This window comes from Lottia gigantea, assembly GCF_000327385.1.
Source record: "Lottia gigantea unplaced genomic scaffold LOTGIsca_154, whole genome shotgun sequence".
NCBI classification, from domain to species: domain Eukaryota; kingdom Metazoa; phylum Mollusca; class Gastropoda; family Lottiidae; genus Lottia; species Lottia gigantea.
This window is the reverse complement of record NW_008707862.1, coordinates 301,667-326,929: the sequence shown is the minus strand read 5'-3', so window position 1 is coordinate 326,929 and position 25,263 is coordinate 301,667. Positions and strand designations below refer to the sequence as shown.

Below are 25,263 nucleotides of genomic sequence, written 5' to 3'. Positions count from 1 at the left end.
ACATATGTCTGAGCTTCAATTCTTGATTTAAATTTCAATTTTAAAAGCAATTACTAATATAACATGAAAGATGGCCAAAATGTTACTTTTTATTTATTTATTTTAAAACCATATATTCTTAACCCTTGGTACTCTGAGTGTATAAAATATCATATACCCTGATGTAATGTAACTTAATGTTATGTAACATAACATGGTAACAGCCGCTTTACCAGCTGCTCTGGTATAAATAGTGTAATTTACCGGCTGCTCTGGTATAAATTGTGTAATTTACCGGCTGCTCTGGTATAAATTGTGTAATTTACTGGCTGCTCTGGTATAAATTGTGTAATTTACCAGCTGCTCTGGTATAAATTGTGTAATTTACCGGCCGCTCTGGTATAAATTATGTAATTTACCGGCCGCTCTGGCATAAATTGTGTAATTTACTGGCTGCTCTGGTATAAATAGTGTAATTTACCGGCTGCTCTGGTATAAATTGTGTAATTTACCGGCTGCTCTGGTATAAATTGTGTAATTTACTGGCTGCTCTGGTATAAATTGTGTAATTTACCAGCTGCTCTGGTATAAATTGTGTAATTTACCGGACGCTCTGGTATAAATTATGTAATTTACCGGCCGCTCTGGTATAAATTGTGTAATTTACTGGCTGCTCTGGTATAAATAGTGTAATTTACCGGCTGCTCTGGTATAAATTGTGTAATTTACCGGCTGCTCTGGTATAAATTGTGTAATTTACCAACTGCTCTGGTATAAATTGTGTAATTTACCGGTCACTCTGGTATAAATAGTGGAATTTACCGGCTGCTCTGGTATAAATTGTGTAATTTACTGGCAGCTCTGGTATAAATTTTGTAATTTACTGGCTGCTCTGGTATAAATTGTGTAATTTACTGGCTGCTCTGGTATAAATTGTGTAATTTTGTAATTGTGTAAATTTCTATTTTTTTTTTAAGTATTAGGATGATTTAAATGAAGTTTTCATATTGCTAAGGTTTACAGCATAATTATTTTTTTGATCTCAGAGTAGTTTAGGAATAGAATGGAATATTTGATGAATATTTGGAACTTTTAATACTTGTGTTAGTTAAAGGGATATGTTCGCCATTTTCGGACGATGATTTGGGTCCTGTTTATATGTAAATAGTCTTCAGAAGTACTAGAAATGTACAAAAATTTCATAATTCCTTCACAGATATATCTCAAATAAGGAATTTTACTGACTATTTCTAAATATATATTATTTATATATCACAGAGTATTTTAAATTGATGAGTTGGCATCTTAACTTTCAAACACGGATAGTTCTGGAAACACATAGATTTGAACACTCAACACTGAGCTTTGAACACTATAACTGATTGGCTTAGTTAGAAAGTACCCATTTCTGAGAGTAAGGTACGATTGGTCTAGTGAATGGTGCACCTGTCCCTTTAATATTTAACTGGCATGGCATGTATGAGTATGGCAAGTGTTATGAAATATTATATTATATTTAAGTGTTACCAACCAAGTTAGCCAACATCATAGTGTTATCAACTGAAAATATGATAAAAATGTTGTCAAGTGATATTTAACATGATGTTATAACACTGTTTATTTCATAGTGTTATCAACTGAAAATATTATAAACATGTTGTCAAGTGATATTAAACATGATGTTATAACACTGTTTATTTCATAGTGTTATCAACTGAAAATATTATAAACATGTTGTCAAGTGATATATAACATGATGTTATAACACTGTTTATTTCATAGTGTTATCAACTGAAAATATTATAAACATGTTGTCAAGTGATATTAAACATGATGTTATAACACTGTTTATTTCATAGTGTTATCAACTGAAAATATTATAAACATGTTGTCAAGTGATATTAAACATGATGTTATAACACTGTTTATTTCATAGTGTTATCAACTGAAAATATTATAAACATGTTGTCAAGTGATATATAACATGATGTTATAACACTGTTTATTTCATAGTGTTATCAACTGAAAATATTATAAACATGTTGTCAAGTGATATTAAACATGATGTTATAACACTGTTTATTTCATAGTGTTATCAACTGAAAATATTATAAACATGTTGTCAAGTGATATATAACATGATGTTATAACACTGTTTATTTCATAGTGTTATCAACTGAAAATATTATAAACATGTTGTCAAGTGATATTAAACATGATGTTATAACACTGTTTATTTCATAGTGTTATCAACTGAAAATATTATAAACATGTTGTCAAGTGATATATAACATGATGTTATAACACTGTTTATTTCATAGTGTTATCAACTGAAAATATTATAAACATGTTGTCAAGTAATATTAAACATGATGTTATAACACTGTTTATTTCATAGTGTTATCAACTGAAAATATTATAAACATGTTGTCAAGTGATATATAACATGATGTTATAACACTGTTTATTTCATAGTGTTATCAACTGAAAATATTATAAACATGTTGTCAGGTGATATTAAACATGATGTTATAACACTGTTTATTTCATAGTGTTATCAACTGAAAATATTATAAACATGTTGTCAAGTGATATATAACATGATGTTATAACACTGTTTATTTCATAGTGTTATCAACTGAAAATATTATAAACATGTTGTCAAGTGATATATAACATGATGTTATAACACTGTTTATTTAATTTAGTATTATTGATTGAGAATATTTTAAACATCTGGTCAAGTGTTATTATGTTATTTATTATAAACTGATATCAACATGTATTTTATAGCCAAGTGTTATCCAATATAACACTTATTTATTATATATGTTACCCAGTTACCATTATTTATATTATCAAGTGTTGTACACTTATTGCAATAACAATAAAGATGTTTTAAGAGTTATGTGCAATGTTAAACACTTAGTTATGTTATGATAATGGTATCTTATCTGGTGGATAGTGTTATTAAAACACTGATTTTATGCATCTTTTTTCAAGTTTTAGAGTATGATATATTTGTTTTATTTTATAGTAAAGTCAAGATTGAAGATGGCTGTAGTACAATTTGATTTTGATGCTGTATTCTTATGTTCTTATTGCATATAATTAAGAGTTTTAACCAATCATAAATGTCCATGTATGTACAGTCTGGATAAACAAAAAAATACTTTTTGACCATTCTTGATAGGCCACTAATTGAATTTCTGCTCGTAATTCTCTTCAATTTAGCTAATTATGAATCATTTCTGTACATGTGAGACAAACTGGTATTTTTTCAAGTCATTAGAACACCCCTACTTTCTATTCAGAAGTATAAGTATTTTCATTTCATAAATGAAAATAAGGGAACCCCATCTTTAAACAAATTTACTCTGTTCTTGATAATCAGCTTGCTATATTATTGCCTTGGTCTCAAGACATACAAAATAGGCACAGATAAAGAAGAATGCATACAAGATAATTCTCAATTGTTTAACTCAACATTTCATATACTCCAGTTTTGTTGAAGGAATCAAGTTCTCTTTGTTATGTTGTAAATATTGTCTGTATGAGTATGTGAAATATATAGAATAAGTGTATTTATATATCTAGTGTTTCTTTATAGTGTTTTAGTTTTAGTGTTTACAAATCAAAGTTATAATAAGATGTTTTAGTTTTTCCTTTTTACATTCCTTGTGTATTTTATAAAGTAGATGGAAAGGGATAACATCTAAATATTTGCTTCACAAGCTGATAGAGCTCAATTTCAGCCATTAATATTTAATTTCTCAACAATATCAAGGTATTAGACAGAGTTCATAATACCATAACATTGTGAAGTTGAATTACAGCTGTATGTATCTCTTATCAAAAATAAAATTCAATGTTCAGTTCTTCTGAAATTGAAGAAAAATGTGCCTCAAGTAATTGTTGTACTTTGCCTTGCTTCTTGTTAATTCCTTTATTGTAACTTTGATTGCTGAAATATTTCTAATAACAAAGTAAGAGGCTAAGAATTGATGTTTGATTTAAACAATATTTCTTTACAGGCTTATGTAAATCTGTACCCATAGGCTTAGCATTGTATTTTTAATTCTGCAAATTTATTCTGTGAATTTTGATATTAAAAGATCTTCCATTGTCTGTATAAATATATTTTATATTGTGACACAGTTGTTTTTACGTCCATGTAAGTTTCTTCTTTGTCCATTTTAAAATGTTGAACTTCCATCTAAATAATGTATCATTACTTTACATATAGTATATTGTTGAATGAAAAAAAATAAAAAAAGGTAAAATTATTTCACGGACACACGAGTCGGTCATTTCCACCATGTCGAGAATCACGTGCGGACAGCTAGTCTGTCTTGCAGAAGATAAAACTATCGTAGACAGTTATCAAACATGCTTGATATTATATATCCAGTCGGGGACGCGATAATCTTGTCGTGGAAGCACGGGCGACAAAAATCTCCGACCAAGACCGCTCATGTGCACGCAACTAGTAGATGGTTGCGAAAAAATAACTAAAGACAAACATGCCGCTTTTCTAGCGTTCCCTGATATTGGTGGATTTTTTTTAAAAAAAAGAGCAAGAGACGACAAGGCAAACGAGCATTTCATTTTGCGTGAAATTAACAGGTTGATTATATCTGTTGTTGGTGTTTATGACCATCTACGTGAATGACTTTCATCAAATTTATTTTTTCTAGAAAAATTGCTGCCGCTTTAGTTAAACTGCAAGAATCATAGACGCAGTGACAGAGTCAAAGGGGGCGCAGAGGGGGGCAGTTGCTCCCCTCCCCCCTCCCGGCCTCGAATGTAAGTTTTTTCGGGCATAACTCTCATAACTAGGTTAGAAATTCGGGCAACCTTAGATATTCGCCCCCTCGGACATCAACCTGGCTCCGCAACTGCATAGACGTGTACCCGATATACATGTAATATTGATAACCTCTTTAAAATCCCTTTTAAATGATAGTATACCTCTTTACAAATCCAGAATCGTGTCAAACCAGTTAAATAAGGAATATAAGGTGGGCCCATTGTATACTTTCCTTCTGAATATTTACTATAGAATTATTTCAATAGACGATTAGTGCAAATATACATATAGTGATTTAACGTTCGAGTGTTTGGAAAATATTGAAATTCTGTACATAGTCGTTTCATTATTTGCCTTACCAGTCGATAAAGCTTGAGTTCAGCTTCTATCCAGAATAGAAACCCAATGACTTGTTAATCTATAAAGATACTTTGAACTGCTTTGACCTTTGATAGGACCTGTATGAAAGGGGGTCGGGGGATCAACTGCATTTTCAACGAGGCTGCTAGTATCCATGGGAGTCTGATCATTAGCTGGATTCGACTTAAACAAACATACCTAAGAACGCCGTTGTCTCTAGTTACTATATATTCTGCTTTCTTGCAATAGTTGAATCTGTCCGTTCGTGGCTGTCACCCCCCCACCCCCCCAAAAAAAAATAGGGTTGGACCATAGAGTTATAAATATAACTATATGCATGGAACTCTTTTGGCTTGTCTGACTCCTTAAGTCAAATGCTTGGTGATATCAGTCCCTTTGACAATTCTTGACTCTACTGGACACCTAACATATTCTCTTCTGAATAGGGGTGAAGGCTTCCTAGAAGTGACACCCCTTGGGTATGGTTCAACCAGTCTCTGTGTGCCATGTTGGTTGGGTAACTGATGAGTACAGTGGCAGAGTTAGGTTTACGTCCTAGGAAGCGACATATCTGAGATTCCCCCATTTCTAACCTAGTTATGAGATTTTATCCCGAAAAACTTGCTTTCGGGTCTGCGAGGAGGGGCTGCTCCCCCCCCCCCCCCCTCCCTTTCGTTCCACCTTGGCTCCGCCATTGGATGAGCATTCTCTGTCGCGGGTGCAGTAATCTTATTGGGCCTTCTGTAAGATTTTATCACGCACTTTGTTTCGAGACGTATCCATCTTTATGATAAGGTAATGATTTATACAACAGTCGATAAAAAAAACTTTACTTAAAACTTGTTCTAAAACTGGTCTTACATCACGTGATTTCATTCAATGTAAAAATTGTATTTTATTTCAATACATTGACCATTGTTATATTTTATGTACGTCATAGACTCGAATAACATACAGCAGATTTGGGTGGGAGGTTTTTAGACCTGGATAAGGGGAAAGATTATTCATATTATTGAAATAGATACAGGGTGGTACAGGATATTGTCATTGAAGAGGTGACAACTTTTTGTGGACTTTTGATGATTTGGCAAATTATACTCCAAACCCCCAAAATACCTATCTGCTTTCACTTTGTATGGCTGGTGTTTGCCTTTGATCTTAAAAGGAATCTTCCTGGAGAGATTCGCCATGTTGGTGGGTCGGTTTGGGTCTTGAATGTAGGTATATAGTCTTCAGAAATATGCCTATCAGAAATGTGCGACAATCGCACAATTCCTTCAAAAAAAACCATCTTAGGAATTTCACTTTCTATTTTTCAAGAAAAGACGAGTCGTCTCTTTAACTTTTAAACGCGGATAATTCTGGACACACATGGATTTGAAGGCTCAAATTCTAACAGTGAACAGTAAACGCTATTACTGACTAGCTCGGCTAAAAAAAATTCCCATTTCCAAGACTAAGACTAAGATTGGTCAAACGGATGGCGAACCTATCCCTTAAGGACTTAATCATATTTTTTCTGCATCCCTGAAATGAATTCTGCATCCCTGAAATGAAATATCCAATTTTCTATCAAGGGCAAGCGACTTTTATAGACTCCTGTCCCACTCTGAAAGGACACATTTTATGTCGTGTATGGACTTACACCACAAGTTCCTTGTTTAGATAAAATAGATAAGATACATGATCGGTAATTAAAAACCTTTCCGCTTGACAAATCACGCTGCAATGAAACATAATATTATTTTTTACATATTTCAAACAGTTGTGTGGGTTGAGAGAAATACAGGACATACTCAGCTTTCAGAAACACCTGCACTACAACTGTGTCATTTTCAGCAGCAGGGGGTTGGGGATTGCAAACTACATGATTGACCGACCTCAGAAATGCGGGTGACTCGGCCTTGCAACCTTCCACACCTTCCCCCCTCCATGTGGCGGTACCAGTGGGATGCATAGAAGCGCCACTGGCACGTTTTATCGAATTTCACTTTATGAAAGATTTATAACTTATAGATATTTATAATACAGATGAATCTTAAAAAATATGTCCTCAAATCTCAAACTGTCATCACTTTCAATTCTGTCATGTTTCGATGTTTAAGGTTAAATCATGTCTTTCAAGGTTAAACAGTGAACCATTTTTTTGTGAAGATTTAAGGAATGTTTATAGACAGTGACAATGAAGTTAACTTTATAGAACCGTAAGTGTTCGAAAATATATATACAGAGAATTTTTTATCGAAAAATATTATAAAGTGCCCAGCCTACTCGGTTATTCGTTGCCTTCATTTTTATTGCCCAGTCTCCTTTTGAAATGTATAGCAGGTTTAAGTTTTACTTTTCGACATAAATATGCCCTATATGTAGATTAAATTGCGATGTTTGCATCATTTAAATGAAACCGTTTGAAATACGACGTATATGCATCAGTGACAATCCATTTTTAAAACGGATATTTTCACATGTCCCACACCCGCCTGGCATATTTCAAAATTTCTATTATGTTATTAACTTCCTCGTATGTCAAACTGTCATCGAAATCGACTTATTTCCAACATTTTGTAAATAATATGGAATAACGGACAGTGACAGAATGTCGAGTGACTTAAAACCTAATTTGGAGAAATTTATTACCCACTGTCAAGATTTGAAGCAAGAAGACGATCCGAGTGGAGATGGCTTCACAAGAGAATTCAGGGTGAGTTGATATACTTGTTCATGTATGATTTAATGTTTAAAGATGTTCTGGATATCATTTTGAACAGTTGCTACTTTATATATGTGGTATAACGGGATGTGCAGGGCATTACATGATAGGCATGGGGCACTGTGACGTTTATATGAATAGATTGTATGTGGAGGGGGCACAAAATTTTCAGAGGAAGAAGGGGGGGGGGGGGTCATTGCACCAGGCATTTAAGAACTCAATGTTAAGGAAAGTAAGAGGGCTGGGGGCTTTCCCCACCTTCCTGGTCCCCTGTACAAATACAATACTGATGGAGTATTCAGCAGTGATATATTACTAAAAGATTTAATGATACACATGATATAATCCTTACATTGTTATACATATATAATCCTTATATACAAATAATAATCTTCTTTCAAGTGGCACAAACCCTTAATTATCTAAAAGATAAAAAGATTTGTAGAAGTAATAATATTCAATAGAAAGCACTGGCACAGGATTAAAGCAGTATTCATTAAATGTTAAGGTCCTACTTTTCTGCACCATGTGGGCTATTGAAGACGGGCAAAGCCTTGCAGGGTGCAATGAGGGAAATTTTGCCAGGACAGCGGTATTGGCCTGCTCTTTTCTGATTTCCAACTGTCGAGGGATCTCGACACAGCCTGTAACACACAGGGCCTCTGTCTAGAACCACTGGGCAATTTTTCCATGTCAGCCCCTCTGACCTGCATCACTGACAGATGAACATTCGTAGAAATTTTTAAATAAACTCAAAAATTAAGTGAAGAAATGAAAGGATTTTTTCTAACCATTTATGTATATCAAGAACACTAAACCTGCAGATTTGCACCATTCCAATTTCATTCAGATATCTGTGCTTCTTTCAAATGTAAATTGATTCTATGGATGTCCCAGATTCTCATAAAAAGTAAAGAAAACCTCTTAACAATCCCTTTAAGACTAAAATTGTATCAGATATGGACAAAAATACTGGAATGGCAATATTCCTTGATTGTTTATACACTATATCTATATTACAGAACAAACTTCCTAAATTACTTTGACTGAGTTACAATGTCTACCCCAGTAGCAATAGTATAGTATTATTACACAAACAAATTCTCATAGGGCTGTAGGCAGGTTGTAAGAGGGGGGTAGAGAGGATTGGAGGGGGGGGGGGGGTGTTATAGTTAGTACAGAGCTACGACTGAAGCATTCAAATTGAAGGGGATATGATACAGTTATCTAGAAAATGGCTGCATTGATAAGATATGGAAGTAAAACACTATAGTCAGTTTTATAACTTGACACAATTATATGGATAACAATTACTTTAATAATAGCAATCATTACTTGATAAAAACAAAAGCATCACCGTCGAAACGTGTCAAGTTATTTATTAAAGTAATTGTTATCCATATAATTGTGTCCAGTTATTTATACCCCAGTTACTAAATGCCACTCAAGGAAGTTATATAGCCATTTGATTGTTTGATTGTAAAGAGGTTTTCTAAAAAAAAAAATTATGTGTATCGGAGACACTGATAGCATCAATATTCACCATTCCATTTTTCAATCAGAAGTCTGTGGTTCTTGAAATTCCACTAAAAAATGTCACTAATGACCGACTGTGCTATAGAACTCAAACAATTTATTTTGACATGAATAATTTCCAATTCACTAAATGTTTAATTATGGGTTTTATAGGGAATATTAGTAAAATATAAAACTAAGAACCAATTGGTTTTATTAAACAACATGAACATTATTTTATGATATGTTTAGTTGCCTTCACCTTCACTTCCTTACGATTTTTGACAAGGAACAAGAACAAGTAACAAAAAATTTGCCTTAGCAACTTGAAAAGTTATGATTTAGACGACCCAATTCAGTTTGATTTATGAAATTTGTGACATTACCATCCAAAAAGAGTTTTCTCAATTTTATATGTGTATTGGGGACACTGGTAGCATCAATTTGCACCAATTTTCAGTCAGACATCTGTGGTTCCTGCAATTCCACTAAAACTAATATAGGTGTTTGATGATACACTAATTGATAAATATGCTTGTATCACATAAGGCCCTTCACAATAAGTGACATCATCAAACACTTTTTTTAAACCTCCTTTATAATCCCTTTAAAGCTTTCTCAGCTGTGTTTCTAGGCTGAGTTTTTAGGCTGGGTTTTTATAGTGGTGTGATTTTACAACAGAAAGATAAACTACCTCCCACTTGTTAACACCATATAATTATCAATTGAAATTATGATGCGAGATATGAAATAGTATTTTAAATCTGTAAAGATTTCAATTAGCGAATGAAAACAGAATACAAACTTTCTGGACTTCAATTAATAACTGTACAGCTGTATAAAAGTTTCTATTTTATCTGATAACTGTATAAAAATTTCTATTTTAACTGATAACTGTATAAAAGTTTCTATTTTAACTGATAACTATATAAAAGTGTCAATTTTAACTGATAACTGTATAAAAGTGTCAATTTTAACTGATAACTGTATAAAAGTTTCTATTTTAACTGATTGCTGTATAAAAGTTTCTATTTTAACTGATAACTGTATAAAAGTTTCTATTTTAACTGATAGCTGTATAAAAGTTTCAATTTTAACTGATAACTGTATAAAAGTTTCAATTTTAACTGATAACTGTATATTTTAAACTGATTGCTGTATAAAAGTTTCTATTTTAATTGATAACTGTATAAAAGTGTCTATTTTAACTGATAACTGTATATTTTAAACTGATTGCTTTATAAAAGTTTCTATTTTAATTGATAACTGTATAAAAGTTTCTATTTTAACTGATAACTGTATAAAAGGTTATATTCTAATTGATAACTGTATAAAAGTTTCAATTTTAACTGATAACTGTATAAAAGTTTCAATTTTAACTGATAACTGTATAAAAGTTTCAATTTTAACTGATAACTGTATAAAAGTTTCAATTTTAACTGATAACTGTATAAAAGTTTCTATTTTAACTGATAACTGTATAAAAGTGTCTATTTTAACTGATAACTGTATAAAAGTTTCTATTTTAACTGATTGCTGTATAAAAGTTTCTATTTTAACTGATAACTGTATAAAAGTTTCAAATGTAACTGATAACTGTATATTTTAAACTGATTGCTGTATAAAAGTTTCTATTCTAACTGATAGCGGTATATTTTATCTGATAACTGTATAAAAGTATCTGTTTTAACTGATAACTGTATAAAAGTTTCTATTTTAACTGATAACTGTATAAAAGTTCAATTTTAACTGATAACTGTATATTTTAAACTGATTGCTGTATAAAAGTTTCAATTTTAACTGATAGCTGTATATTTTAAACTGATTGCTGTATAAAAGTTTCAATTTTAACTGATAGCTGTATATTTTAACTGATTGCTGTATAAAAGTTTCAATTTTAACTGATAGCTGTATATTTTAACTGATAGCTGTATATTTTATCTGATAACTGTATAAAAGTTTCTATTTTAACTGATAACTGTATAAAAGTTTCTATTTTAACTGATAACTGTATAAAAGTTTCAATTTTAACTGATAATTGTATATTTTAAACTGATTGCTGTATAAAAGTTTCAATTTTAACTGATAGCTGTATAAAAGTTTCTATTTTAACTGATAACTGTATAAAAGTTTCGATTTTAACTGATAACTGTATATGTTAAACTGATTGCTGTATAAAAGTTTCTATTTTAATTGATAACTGTATAAAAGTTTCTATTTTAACTGATAACTGTATAAAAGGTTATATTTTAATTGATAACTGTCTAAAAGTTTCAATTTTAACTGATAACTGTATAAAAGTTTCAATTTTAACTGATAACTGTATAAAAGTTTCTATTTTAACTGATAACTGTATAAAAGTGTGTATTTTAACTGATAACTGTATAAAAGTTTCTATTTTAACTGATTGCTGTATAAAAGTTTCTATTTTAACTGATAACTGTATAAAAGTGTCAATTTTAACTGATAACTGTATAAAAGTGTGTATTTTAACTGATAACTGTATAAAAGTTTCTATTTTAACTGATAACTGTATAAAAGTTTCTATTTTAACTGATAACTGTATAAAAGTGTGTATTTTAACTGATAACTGTATAAAAGTTTCTATTTTAACTGATTGCTGTATAAAAGTTTATATTTTAACTGATAACTGTATAAAAGTGTCAATTTTAACTGATAACTGTATATTTTAAACTGATTGCTGTATAAAAGTTTCTATTTTAACTGATAGCTGTAAATTTTATCTGATAACTGTATAAAAGTTTCTATTTTTAACTGATAGCTGTATAAAAGTTTCAAATGTAACTGATAACTGTATATTTTAAACTGATTGTTGTATAAAAGTTTCAATTTTAACTGATAGCTGTATATTTTATCTGATAACTCTATAAAAGTTTCTATTTTTAACTGATAGCTGTATAAAAGTTTCAAATGTAACTGATAACTGTATATTTTAAACTGATAGCTGTATACAAGTTTATATTTTAACTGATAGCTGTATATTTTAACTGATAACTGTATATTTTAACTGACAGCTGTATAAAAGGTTATATTTTAACTGATAACTGTATAAAAGTGTCAGTTTTAACTGATAACTGTATAAAAGTGTCAATTTTAATTGATAACTGTATAAAAGGTTATATTTTAATTGATAACTGTATAAAAGTTTCTATTTTAACTGATAACTGTATAAAAGTTTATATTTTAACTGATAGCTGTATAAAAGTTTCTATTTTAATTGATAACTGTATAAAAGTTTATAATTTAATTGATAGCTGTATAAAAGTTTCAATTTTATCTGATAACTGTATAAAAGTTTATAATTTAATTGATAGCTGTATAAAAGTTTATATTTTATATTAATATAACTTCAAATTTAACTTTAATTAAGATTAAGGTCAAAGTATTTCACAATAAAGCCAATAAACCTTGCACATTCGCTTTAATAAAACTATACACAATCATGGTTAAAAAAAAACTATTAGAAATCACGTAGGCTAAACTACATGACATGAATAGTACATAGATTTCATTTGTTATTTTGAACTCTATAGACTAAATTTACCTCCTTTCTTTTTATTGTGAATGTTATTTTTACTTTTAATTCATGTTTTTCTAGATTGAGTCATAAAGGGAACTTGCAAATCATAGTGTATGGACGCTACCTTATGCGCACTAGTTGCCAAATAACACTTATTCCCTTATAATTGCTATGTTACCAAGAATATTTTGTTTAACTGTTATGCAAGATATGTCATTTAGTATAATATGACTCATATCGGGTGTCCCAAAAAAAACCCATCCCAAAGTTCAACAGTTAGTATCTCAGCTGTTGGTAAACTGATCTCTTTCAAAATTCTCTAAGATATACTTCAAGATGTTGTTGTCCAACCCTGAAAATATGACAGTCATGAAATTAAAATTGTACAAGTAAGCTACTGCCCTGAACAAAATAGCATAAATATATCCCAGAGTTGGTATGGAAAGAAATCTGATTGGCTCTCATTGTCATCAAACTGATGAATGCTCAAGAGGCCCGTCTTTAGACACTAAAAAAAAATGGATGAATGAAAAATAAAAGCTTGTAAACGGAACAAAAATTTGGTCTAATTGGACTAGTTTTGAGCGAAATCTAAAATATTAAGGAGAAATATTGTTGATTTTCAGGATTTGCGAGAAAAACAAGTGAGAGAAAAGGAAGAAAATAAATTTCCTGCTGACGAAGGAAAGAAACCTGTAAATATTAAAAAGAACAGATATAAGGATATTTTACCTTGTAAGTAATGTTGTGTTTGATACCTCTCATGATAACCGTGTTCACAGGACAAAAAAAATTCTGTTTGAAACCTTCTTTAGTTCAGCAGAGATTGATTCATTTACAGTACAAAATCAAAAAGATATAGATTTTGATATGTTTTTGGCACTTCAAAATTGTCAGAAATGAGTTCTGTGGTCTTGTAATACCTCATATTTTCTGAATACAAAATCTGAGCTCCCCAGCCAGCACCAATTCATTCCTGGCGATGAGGCTGTGAAGATTATTGTCATTGTTATTTACAGTTGATGAATCTCGAGTGATCCTAGATGGGAAGGAAAAAGGAGAAGAATTTATCAATGCCAGCTATATTAAGGTACAGTTGTAACGGAATGTAGACATTTTCATCTGTTTGATAGAGACTATCAAGCTCTTGAGTCCTGTTGGAAGTGTTACTAGTGAAACGGTGCATGCTAACCGATCTAGAAAAGCACCTATCTCTTTATGACTGGATTTGTCAACTCAGATCCCAGTTTGGAGAATCCACGCAGCTAATAACCTTCATAAAATTTTGATATATAGATTTTAATTTAAAAATTCTTAAAGTCATACTATGTCTCAGAATTAACATAAAATTTAAGAACTTGGCGAATAAGAGCCAGTAGATATACCTGGTGTCATAAATAACATAATAGGATCCTTATATAATCCGATAAATCCAAAAAACTTAATAATTATCCATAGATATGCAATTAACTATTTAATAAAAAGCTTAATATCAAGATTAAGCGTTTTTTCAATATTTACTTAGGTTATGAATTTTCCAATTTAACAGGGATTCTGTTGTAACTTTATGACACCAGGTAAGTTCACTGATGAATATATACTCATATTGACCATATCGAGAACTTAAGTTTTATGTTCATTCTAAGATGTAGTATCACTTTAATGATTGCCCATGATTTTCACCCGGATCATGCTTTTGTTTGAAGAATCATAATTAGAAAGCTGATCTCTTGGTTTATTTCCATCTTATTTATATTCTCAAATATACAGTATTGGGTCAGCAATGTAACCACGTAAACAATCTTCTTCAGTAGGGGTACGGTCAGTTATTCATTGGACAAATGCTTACTGGACAACTGCTCACTAGACATCTACTTACCGAATGTGAAATATAGTAAATTTGCTATAAAGGATTACAAAAGAACTCTTTGATTTTCTAATCTATTCTCTAGCTATAGCAATAATTCTATTTTTAGGGTCCAAATGGAGAAAAGAATTATATTGCCAGCCAAGGTCCTTTGCCCCATACTGTTAATGATTTTATACGAATGTTATGGGAGCTGAAGATAGAAATAGTATTTATGTCTTGTCGTCTGGAAGAAGGTGAACCAAAGAAGGTAAAAATCTTATTTCACAAGCACTGGCTGTGACGCTAGAATTAGAATTGACATGAATTGATCTGGTTGTATCTCATGATTTTGACCATTATAGTAGTGGCAGTCGTCACTGGTGAAGCAGATCATGCTTACTCTTTTTGAATCACCTGATGGCACTTCTCTTGGAAAAGTCCACTACTATACAACTTTTATTCTTTTTTTTACCGTTTTTGGACAAGATTTTTGATTGACGGAATTGTCTTGCTTACACAGCATTTAATTGTGTAGTTAATTATTGGTTCCTGTAGTTATAGAAATGATGAACCATTTATGACATCAGTATCTCTAATTGCTGCTGATAATATCTGAAGGCCTTCTGCGATAGCTTTACCATAAAATGCTTTTTTTTAGTGATTAGGGTATATTTTTAGTGGAATTTCAAGAACCACAGACGTTTGATTGAAAATTGTAATGGTGCAAATTGATGCTATCAGTGTCCCTGATACACATAAAAAGATTAAACACTTCTTTACAATCCATATAAAGGAAGAATTCACTTTATACGTTCATCGAAGACACTAATAAAATGACTATCACAAATTTCAACCAAACCAACAAGTTTTTTGCAACAATGGTGCTGAGTCGAAATTTGGTAAAATTTTCACTAATACAAATATATATTGGTTGGAAAACAGAATTTTGAATATCTTTAGATCACATTATAAAACAAACCATTATCAAATAGTATACGCCCAATTTTTTTCAAAATTTGTTTAAATGCTTGAGAAATCATATTGATTGATATACATACAATAGATGTAAAAACACAGATATAATCATCTCTTTATTACACTTGTTATATCTGATGATACACCTACTTGATTATTATTTAACTTAGAAATACACCTACTTGATTATTATTTAACATACAAATACACCTACTTGATTATTGTTTAACTTAGAAATACACCTACTTGATTATTATTTAACATACAAATACACCTACTTGATTATTAATTTACTTAGAAACACACCTACTTGATTATTAATTTACTTAGAAATACACCTACTTGATTATTAATTTACTTAGAAATACACCTACTTGATTATTATTTAACTTAGAAATACACCTACTTGATTATTAATTTACTTAGAAATACACCTACTTGATTATTAATTTACTTAGAAATACACCTACATGATTAGTATTTTACTTAGAAATAAACCTGCTTGATTATTATTTAACATAGAAATAAACCTACATGATTATTATTTTACTTAGAAATAAACCTGCTTGATTATTAATTTACTTAGAAATACACCTACAAGATTATTATTTTACTTAGAAATAAACCTGCCTGATTATTATTTTACTTAGAAATAAACCTACTTGATTATTATTTTACTTAGAAATAAACCTGCTTGATTATTATTTTACTTAGAAATACACCTACTTGATTATTAATTTAGAAATACACCTACTTGATTATTAATTTACTTAGAAATACACCTACATGATTAGTATTTTACTTAGAAATAAACCTGCTTGATTATTATTTAACATAGAAATAAACCTACATGATTATTATTTTACTTAGAAATAAACCTGCTTGATTATTAATTTACTTAGAAATACACCTACAAGATTATTATTTTACTTAGAAATAAACCTGCCTGATTATTATTTTACTTAGAAATAAACCTACTTGATTATTATTTTACTTAGAAATAAACCTGCTTGATTATTATTTTACTTAGAAATAAACCTGCTTGATTATTATTTTACATTTTATCTTTCTTTTTCTATTTATATCTTTTCTTTATATGACAGAGTCTTGTGAAAAGACAAGTCATCTTTTTCACATTCAAAAGAGGAGAATTCTGGATACACATGGATTTGAAATTTCAATTTTTACATTGAATTGTGATCATTATGAGTGATTATCTTAACTCAAAAATTTATCTTTTCATTTCTGAGACTATAATGTACAATTGGTCACACGAATGGTTAAATGCATCTCCACTGTATCTAGTTAGGATTAGAAATAAGAGTACAGTAGAGTACTGTATATGAAATATGTAATGGTATATTTTATAGGTTTATAATACCAATAGAGCTCTACATGTATATCCTAGTAAGCACAGTGATATAATCAATATAATAGATGGTTGACTGAACTTCAAAATAAAATATAATTAAAGGAATACTACTTCTTAGAATGAACATCAAATTTATAGTGTCAAACTTAGTCAATAAGAGTATATTATTATATTTATCAGTTGAACTTACCAGGTACCATGACTAAAGAATAGAATCTCTATATAAGACGATATATCCATTAAACTAAATTATTATTGAAAAATTTGGCCAAGTTGAAAAATTTCAATTTTTTGGTCATCCTAAGAGGTAGTATACCTTTAAAGATAGACTCCCACTGTTGTTTTGATTGTAGTGATCTATTCAATTATTCATTGTATTATGATAATAAACATAATTTCACGTGGGTTAAAATAAGGCCTTTGTTCCCATTGAAGTCCATTGTTAAAATAAAGCCCATACAAGGAAATAGAATAAAAAACGATCCATGAGGGTAGGGTTGGCACGGTGAATCGATGTATTGCATTACGACATGCAGCGATACGCGCATCATATTGTATGGTCGTGTATCAACAATTGACGATACCTTTCATTCCAATGACATTTTTTTAATTTGGTGAATGGAATCACAAATTTTTCTTACCGACTTGACTGAAATTGTTCGAAACTATTTATAAGAAAATGAACACTAACCACTTCTATCAACTATATTACCAAATATCACAGTTATAAAGTTATAAATTAATATATATAGTAACTATTTATAAGACAGTGGACATTAACCACTCATCAACTATATTACCAAATATCACCGTTATAAAGTTATAAATTAATATATATAGTAACTATTTATAAGACAGTGGACACTAACCACTTCTATCAACTATATTACCAAATATCACAGTTATAAAGTTATAAATTAATATATATAGTAACTATTTATAAGACAGTGGACACTAACCACTCATCAACTATATTACCAAATATCACAGTTATAAAGTTATAAATTAATATATATAGAAACTATTTATAAGACAGTGGACATTAACCACTCATCAACAACATTACCAAATATCACAGTTATAAAGTTATAAATTAATATATATAGTAACTATTTATAAGACAGTGGACACTAACCACTTCTATCAACAACATTACCAAATATCACAGTTATAAAGTTATAAATTAATATATATAGTAACTATTTATAAGACAGTGGACATTAACCACTTCTATCAACTATATTACCAAATATCACAGTTATAAAGTTATAAATTAATATATATAGTAACTATTTATAAGACAGTGGACATTAACCACTCATCAACTATATTACCAAATATCACAGTTATAAAGTTATAAATTAATATATATAGTAACTATTTTCAAGACAGTGGACACTAACCACTTCTATCAACAACATTACCAAATATCACAGTTATAAAGTTATAGATTAATACATATAGTAACTATTTATAAGACAGTGGACACTAACCACTCATCAACTATATTACCAAATATCACAGTTATAAAGTTATAAATTAATATATATAGTTACTATTTATAAGACAATAGACATTAACCACTCATCAACTATATTACCTAATATCACAGTTATAAAGTTATAAATTAATGTATATAGTAACTATTTATAAGACAGTGGACATTAACCACTTCTATTAACTATATTGGCACAATTCTTGATGGATTTTACAGTATGAGTGTTTGTTATCACCCAAGGATAAACCCTACTGAAAATCAGAAAAATCGAAAAATGATTATTATGAGTTATTGCCCTTGCTATTGAAAACACGTTCAATTTTAGCTCGTAATCACTCTAGAAGGCACAATTCTTGAAAATCAGAAGAAATATAGCTTTTGACAAAACTTGGTTTTATTATTCAGTCCCGCACTGAAGATTGAATATTTGCCTTCTAGAGTTTTCACGAGCTAAAAATTGAACACTTTTTCAAGAACAAGGGCAATAACTCATACTCAATATTATTTAGTATCATCCTAAAGAGTTCAAAAGAAGTGTATGACTGAAGGTTGAATATTTCATACTGGTGATTGTTACTGTACTGCTAAATATCTTTATTCAAAATCAAAGCTGCCAGTGGGCATATTTTACCTTGCCTGGCAAGCTATTTTTCAGTTTATCGATGTATAAACAGAAAAAAACCTATGTACACTTATGTATAAACTGCTACACAGATTTATACAGTGTACACAGGTTTATTCTGTTTATACATCCATAAACTGAAAAAATGTTTCAATAATTTCGAAATAAGTCCATAAATCATGATTTTGTTTATTTTTTGAGAGTGCACATTCGAGGGAATTTGGAAAACACTGTAATCTTTCAGTGAAGTGTAGATTTCGGCTCTGGTGACGTTCGAAGGAAAGGCATCGACGCTGTGTAGTGGCCACGTCAATCAGACTCAATGATTAAAGTAGTCTGTTAAGGGGCAGAGCTTATATTTACATTCTGTTTACACAGATATAAACTGAATTCGCGTGACCGCTGTTATCCAATCAAATTGCGTGATACCATGTAAACAGAATCGTGATTTAATTATATGAATTAATTTGAGAAAATCGTTAAGGGTGCATCCTGTTCATGATACGGTGATATTTTGGTATTCTAAGATGAGGAAATATTACTTAAGATATAAATTCCTATACTGGTAAAACATTCTCTAAATTTTACATATCTGAACCTAAAGTTAAAGATGGGTTTCCTTATTTTTTAGTGTCAAATTAAGCAAATTATTTGATTAATTGGTGTTCTAATGAATTATCATATGTTCTTAATAATATCATTATGTTCTTATTGCATATAATTAAAAGTTTTAACCAATCATAAATGTCCATGTATGTACAATCTGGATAAACAAAAAAATACTTTTTGACCTTTCTTGATCGGTCATTCATTGGAATTCCGCTGGTAATTCTCTTCTAATTTAGCTAATTATGAATTAATTATGTACATGTGAGATAAACTGGTATTTTTCCAAGTTATTAGAACACACCTTCTTTCTATTCATATAAGTATTATCATTTTCATTTTCATAAATATAAATAAGGGAACCCATCTTTAATAAAAGAAGCCATATGTAAGTATTTGTACTATTGCAATGAAATAGTTTCAAGGATTATTTGGTCTAGTAGGTTGTATACATGATGGTATATGAAATCAAGATGGGTTTAAGAATATTGTTACAGTATGTAAAAATGATATATGATCAGGTTTTGAAATTTTTAAAGATCTCAAAAATGCAGTGTGCAGATTTGACCTGGTTGTTTGGTGATCTGAACAGAAATAATGCTAGAATTACAAGGATGTAAAATATATTTCACAATAGTGTGATACTTATTTGAATTAACCCACTTTAAGCAGATTGAAATGAAATGAATGGAGTTTTACATCCTATGTTTCTACACTGTGTGGGCTAATGAAGACGGGATAAACAGATTGAAATCTACACATTCAAATGTTAGAATGAAATGTCCACAATGAAATATGTGCTTGATATTGATTTGAATGGCTTCAAGACAGGACACATTTTGATGTCTTGGCCGGTGCTTGCCATAGTCCATCAGCCCAATCTTGGCTCTTTCAATCCTGCTGTATAAATGAACTAATATTTTCTAGATAGTTTGAAAAACAGAATTACCCTTGCTTCTCAGAAATATTACCAAAACTTTCATAGATATATTGCCTCTTTCTTTTTGTCTATGATTGAATCTAAATTACGATTTCTGGTTTTGAATTAAGTTTTATTATCCAATCAGATTACTGTATTTCTTAAAATCTGGATTTTTTACCAGTAAGTTGAGTTTGGAAAATAAGGCCCCACGCCTTCTAAAGCTTTAGGGCTATTGTAAGTTTATGAAGCACCAGCACAATGTGGCATTCCTGTCATAGTATTCTGGGATAGTCTTAATATTTGTTTATTTTTCAGAAAAAATGTGAGAAATATTGGACAGATTCAGGTGAATCAAAAGAATTTGGAAAAATAACAGTTACAACTGTAAGTTATGAATTCACTAATCGCGAAGTCCTTATGTGATAAAGCATAATTATTTTGCGATTAGTGACGTTATCAAACATTTAAGTTTATTGGAATTGCAGAAACCACAGACGTCTGGTTGAATATTGGAATGATGCAAAATGATGCTACACATACAAATTTTAGAAAACCTCTATACAATACCTTTTAGAGAAAGTTAAAAACATATGTCACATTCAAAACTTTCCCATCTGTCTCTTTCTCCGCCATTTTGAATTCTGCCTACACTTACTATGTATTAAACAGATATGGAATGCGTTTTGAACTCTGTTCCAACTTGTTTTATTGAACTTCTGTTTGATTCTATGAATTCTGAACGGCAGATCAAGTGAACCCTCAATGAATCATTAGTGGGTTTTTTTAAAAGCAGTCCTAATGTTTATCCTTATTATTATTATTATGTCCATATTTAACGTGAAAAGTAATGAGAGTCAACATAGAAATAGTTGTTTAAGTCATCAGTATGTGTGATCAAAGGTTGCATGTCAAAGACGCTTAACTACCTTTGTAAATCACGATGGTGTGAAAATATATTATTTTTAGGAAGAAGAAACACTACCAATGAAAGATTTTTATAGGCGTAGAATACATTTATCATGTGACGGCTCCCATCATAGAGTGACACAATTTCATTATATTGGTTGGCCAGATCACGGTATACCTGATCACCCATCACTACTCAATATTATGATAAATCACATGAGAGTTGAACGTAAACGACATGATATTCCTTTAGTTGTACATTGTAGGTAAGTATTGCACTGGGAGTTACTTCCCTTACAAACTGGTTACTGACATTCGAGATACTAGAGACAAGCAATGGTGGGCCTAAATTTTGTCCGTTGGTGAATTTGCTAGGACAGTGGTGTCAACTTTTTTGCTCAACTTTGTAATCCAGTTTTTAAGAGATTTTGACTTGTACATCAAAGGAATTGTATTTCCTTGTTTTCTGTGTTTGATTGGGGTTACAAAAGAAGGATATGCCATATAGCATGCATATCAGTACCTCTGACTACATCACTGACTGTTAGGAAACGATGGTACATCTCTCTTGTTGTGCTTTGAGTGACCTAGGCACTTTCAGTCAAATTACTTGGCTTCAAGAGTATGTAACCTGAAAGAGAGTGAAAAACTGGACCATAAGGGAAACAACCTTCATTCTATTGATCACTTAGCACACCATGGCAGCTTTAATTGTATTCTAACTATATTCCATATTTCAGTGCTGGTTGTGGAAGAACTGGTACAATATGTGCTATAGATTATGCTTGGACATTATTAAATGAAGGGGTAGGTTGTCTTTGTTAGGTCTACCTTACTTTCTCACAAAATATTACAGTGAAAGACCTCATCTTTAAAGGGCCATTCCCTCTAGACAATCGTTTTTGAAAATTCCTTGCCAAATCACTATAATTGTAGATTGACAGGTTTAGAAGCCAGGAGAAATTTGGTCAACAAACATGGTACCAATTACGGAGTGCAGGATCTTTGTAGAGATTTGCATTTGGTCCCTGGGGCCTCAAAATGAGACACAAAAGCACTCTAGGTGGTAGTCCGAAACATCTGCCTCTGATGGATATTTTGACAGTTGTCAGCTGGAGTAGAGTCTGTTAAATGGGGATTTTCCACACCTCCGAAGATGCGTTTTTTCTAACATGATATTAAATTACCTTTACAAAAGTTCTAAATTAATGTTGGGCATCACTGTAATTTTTGGTTCTATTAAGTGACACTGTGACCTTCGCACGCAGTTTTAAATGGCCGATGCTAGTTCAGTTTTGTTAAAATAAAATTTGATGGAACAGGAGACGTGACATAAATGGTGTAGGGAGAAAATGATGGTATGACTGAACAACAAAAATATCCCAAATTTAATATCGCCTATTTTTTCTGTCTCTACACCAGCTGACATCTGTCCGAATAGCTATCAGAGGCTGGAATAGAGACAGATGTTTTGGTCCATCTAGATGGTTGCTCATAAATCAAAATCATAAATATTATTGTAAAGGGAGCGAACTACAGATATCAGATTATCAGAAATAACTCTGTTTGATTAACATATTCTCCTCTAACCTGGCAATCCCCCTGAATGGGTGTTTTCCATATATAACTTGTGTTATCTAAACCAATCATTGATGGAGATCGATATAGTCACATTTTTTTCATGGACTAATGGAAATAGGCATTAAGTATGCAGAGGAAAAATCATAATGATGTTCTTTAAACATTCCAATGAAATTAGAGCATCAAATTTTGTGACTGTGAAAATGGTAGTGTTTTTCTATTTCAAAACTCTGCAATTTAATAATCATTCTTTACCTGTTAAAATTACAGAAAATTGGAAAAGATTTTAGTTTGTATGATATTATATTAAAAATGAGAGAACAGAGACAATCCATGGTTCAAACACCAGTAAGTTTTGGTACAATATTTTGAATTTTGAGGAGAGTGTCAGGACAACTAGCTGTCTGCAATCATACAATCATACAATTTTGTTTGCTTAAAAATAACATCATTGGAACGGGACTGTGGTAGAAAACTTGTTAGATTACAATCGAGACACAAAAATATAAAATAAAAAACACAAAAGGAAAATTGTTGTCTGATTTGTTCAATAAGGGCAGATTCTCATGAAAAATGCAAATAATTGTAGATACACATGGATTTGAAGGCTCAAATTTCGACTGTGAGCTGTGAACACTATAACTGATTAGCTCAGCTAAAAAATTCCAGTTTCTGAGACTAAGGTACGATTGGTCAAATGCATGGTGAACTTCAGAGTTCTGACTATAAAACTGTTTCACTTCAGGATCAGTATGAATTAGTACATTTGGTAATGGAGAATTTATTTACAGAATGGATTAAAAATTACGAAATGAACAATGATGTAGATACAGAACAGGTAGATATATTATATATGTATATATGCCTTGTATGGTACGAGGGGGTGAAAATCTAGATGGATCCTCTAAAGCTCTGGCAGTGCCATTTTTTTTTCCATGAGGAGGATAGAACCCAAATCCTTATAGCCCAGAAGATGACAATCCAACTCCCAACTAACTGAGCTATCCACTGCCACGTGTTATAGGTCTGACTGAGTACAGTATTAGAAAGGATCTGTGGAATGTTTGAAGAGGGAAAGGTTTAAATCTTATGTAAATCTTATGGCTTGTAAAATCTGAAGATTGAGGAAAGGAACCCAATCTCTTGCTTTGATATAAATATTAACATAAGCACACATTATGTCTTCAAACTTTGCTTTTACAGAGGCCCATTTTCAGCCATAATTTGTGACTTTTTGGGGTTGAAATTGCTGCTAGGGAAATGAGTTTCTTTGTAATGTAAACTTACAAAAGATTATATTTTTATCAATGCAAAGACATTCTAAGACTATCATTATTATTTTGAGACTGATATTCCAATTCTTTTAAAAAATATTGAAAAAAATTCAAAAAACTTTTTAATTTGCTCAGACAATAGGATGCGATATTAATTTCTTTTTTTAAATTTTCAAAAATTGTCTTTCATAGTTGGTCTTCTTATATTTAAAATCTCAATTCTCAGGGTAAACCATCAGCCCTGTGGCCTCATGAATTGGCGTTGTTGGGGCTCAGATTTTGTACTCACATAATTTGCAGAATTAAAGACCCAGAGAACTCCTTTCTGACAATTTTGAGGTTTCTAAAACATATAAATATCCTTATCTTTTTAATTTGTTACAAAGATACTATAAATGAATCAATCTCTGCTGAACTGAAGAAGGTTTTCTTGGGCTTAATTCTAATTTGCTGGGGCCCTGCCCCGACTGACCCCACTCTAACGACAGGATTGTAAAACATTATAATACCTAATATTGTTTACTATTTCAGTTATACTATAATGTTGATTTAGGTAAGAAATTGTCTTTTGTCTTTAATTAATCCTTAAGCTTCTGAATAGTGTGTACTCTCAAAATCTTACACATATTAGAAAAAGGTATCGTCTCAACAACCTATGCCGGGATTGAACTCTAGACCTTCAGGTTAGTGAGCTAGCGTCAAACTCACTGAGTCACTGCACTCCCTGATTCAAACAAACAAAT

The 25,263-nt window shown here is 30.9% G+C and overlaps 2 protein-coding genes across 2 annotated transcripts; one reads left to right on the top strand and one right to left on the bottom strand.

Annotated features, from left to right (window-relative positions):
• Positions 1–10,682: 10,682 nt before the first annotated feature.
• On the bottom strand, positions 10,683–11,949 carry LOTGIDRAFT_140995 (hypothetical protein; the record flags this gene model as incomplete). The annotated part of the gene is made up of 2 exons (XM_009050746.1): positions 10,683–10,940; positions 11,659–11,949. Coding segments are annotated over 2 exons (549 nt in total), but the record flags the coding sequence as incomplete, so codon positions are not given.
• Positions 11,950–13,598: 1,649 nt separating this feature from the next.
• On the top strand, positions 13,599–23,618 carry LOTGIDRAFT_140954 (hypothetical protein; the record flags this gene model as incomplete). Its single annotated transcript, XM_009050745.1, has 7 exons — positions 13,599–13,650; positions 13,935–14,005; positions 14,892–15,032; positions 21,075–21,178; positions 21,761–21,931; positions 22,406–22,472; positions 23,517–23,618. Coding segments are annotated over 7 exons (708 nt in total), but the record flags the coding sequence as incomplete, so codon positions are not given.
• Between the last annotated feature and the right edge of the window lie 1,645 nt (positions 23,619–25,263).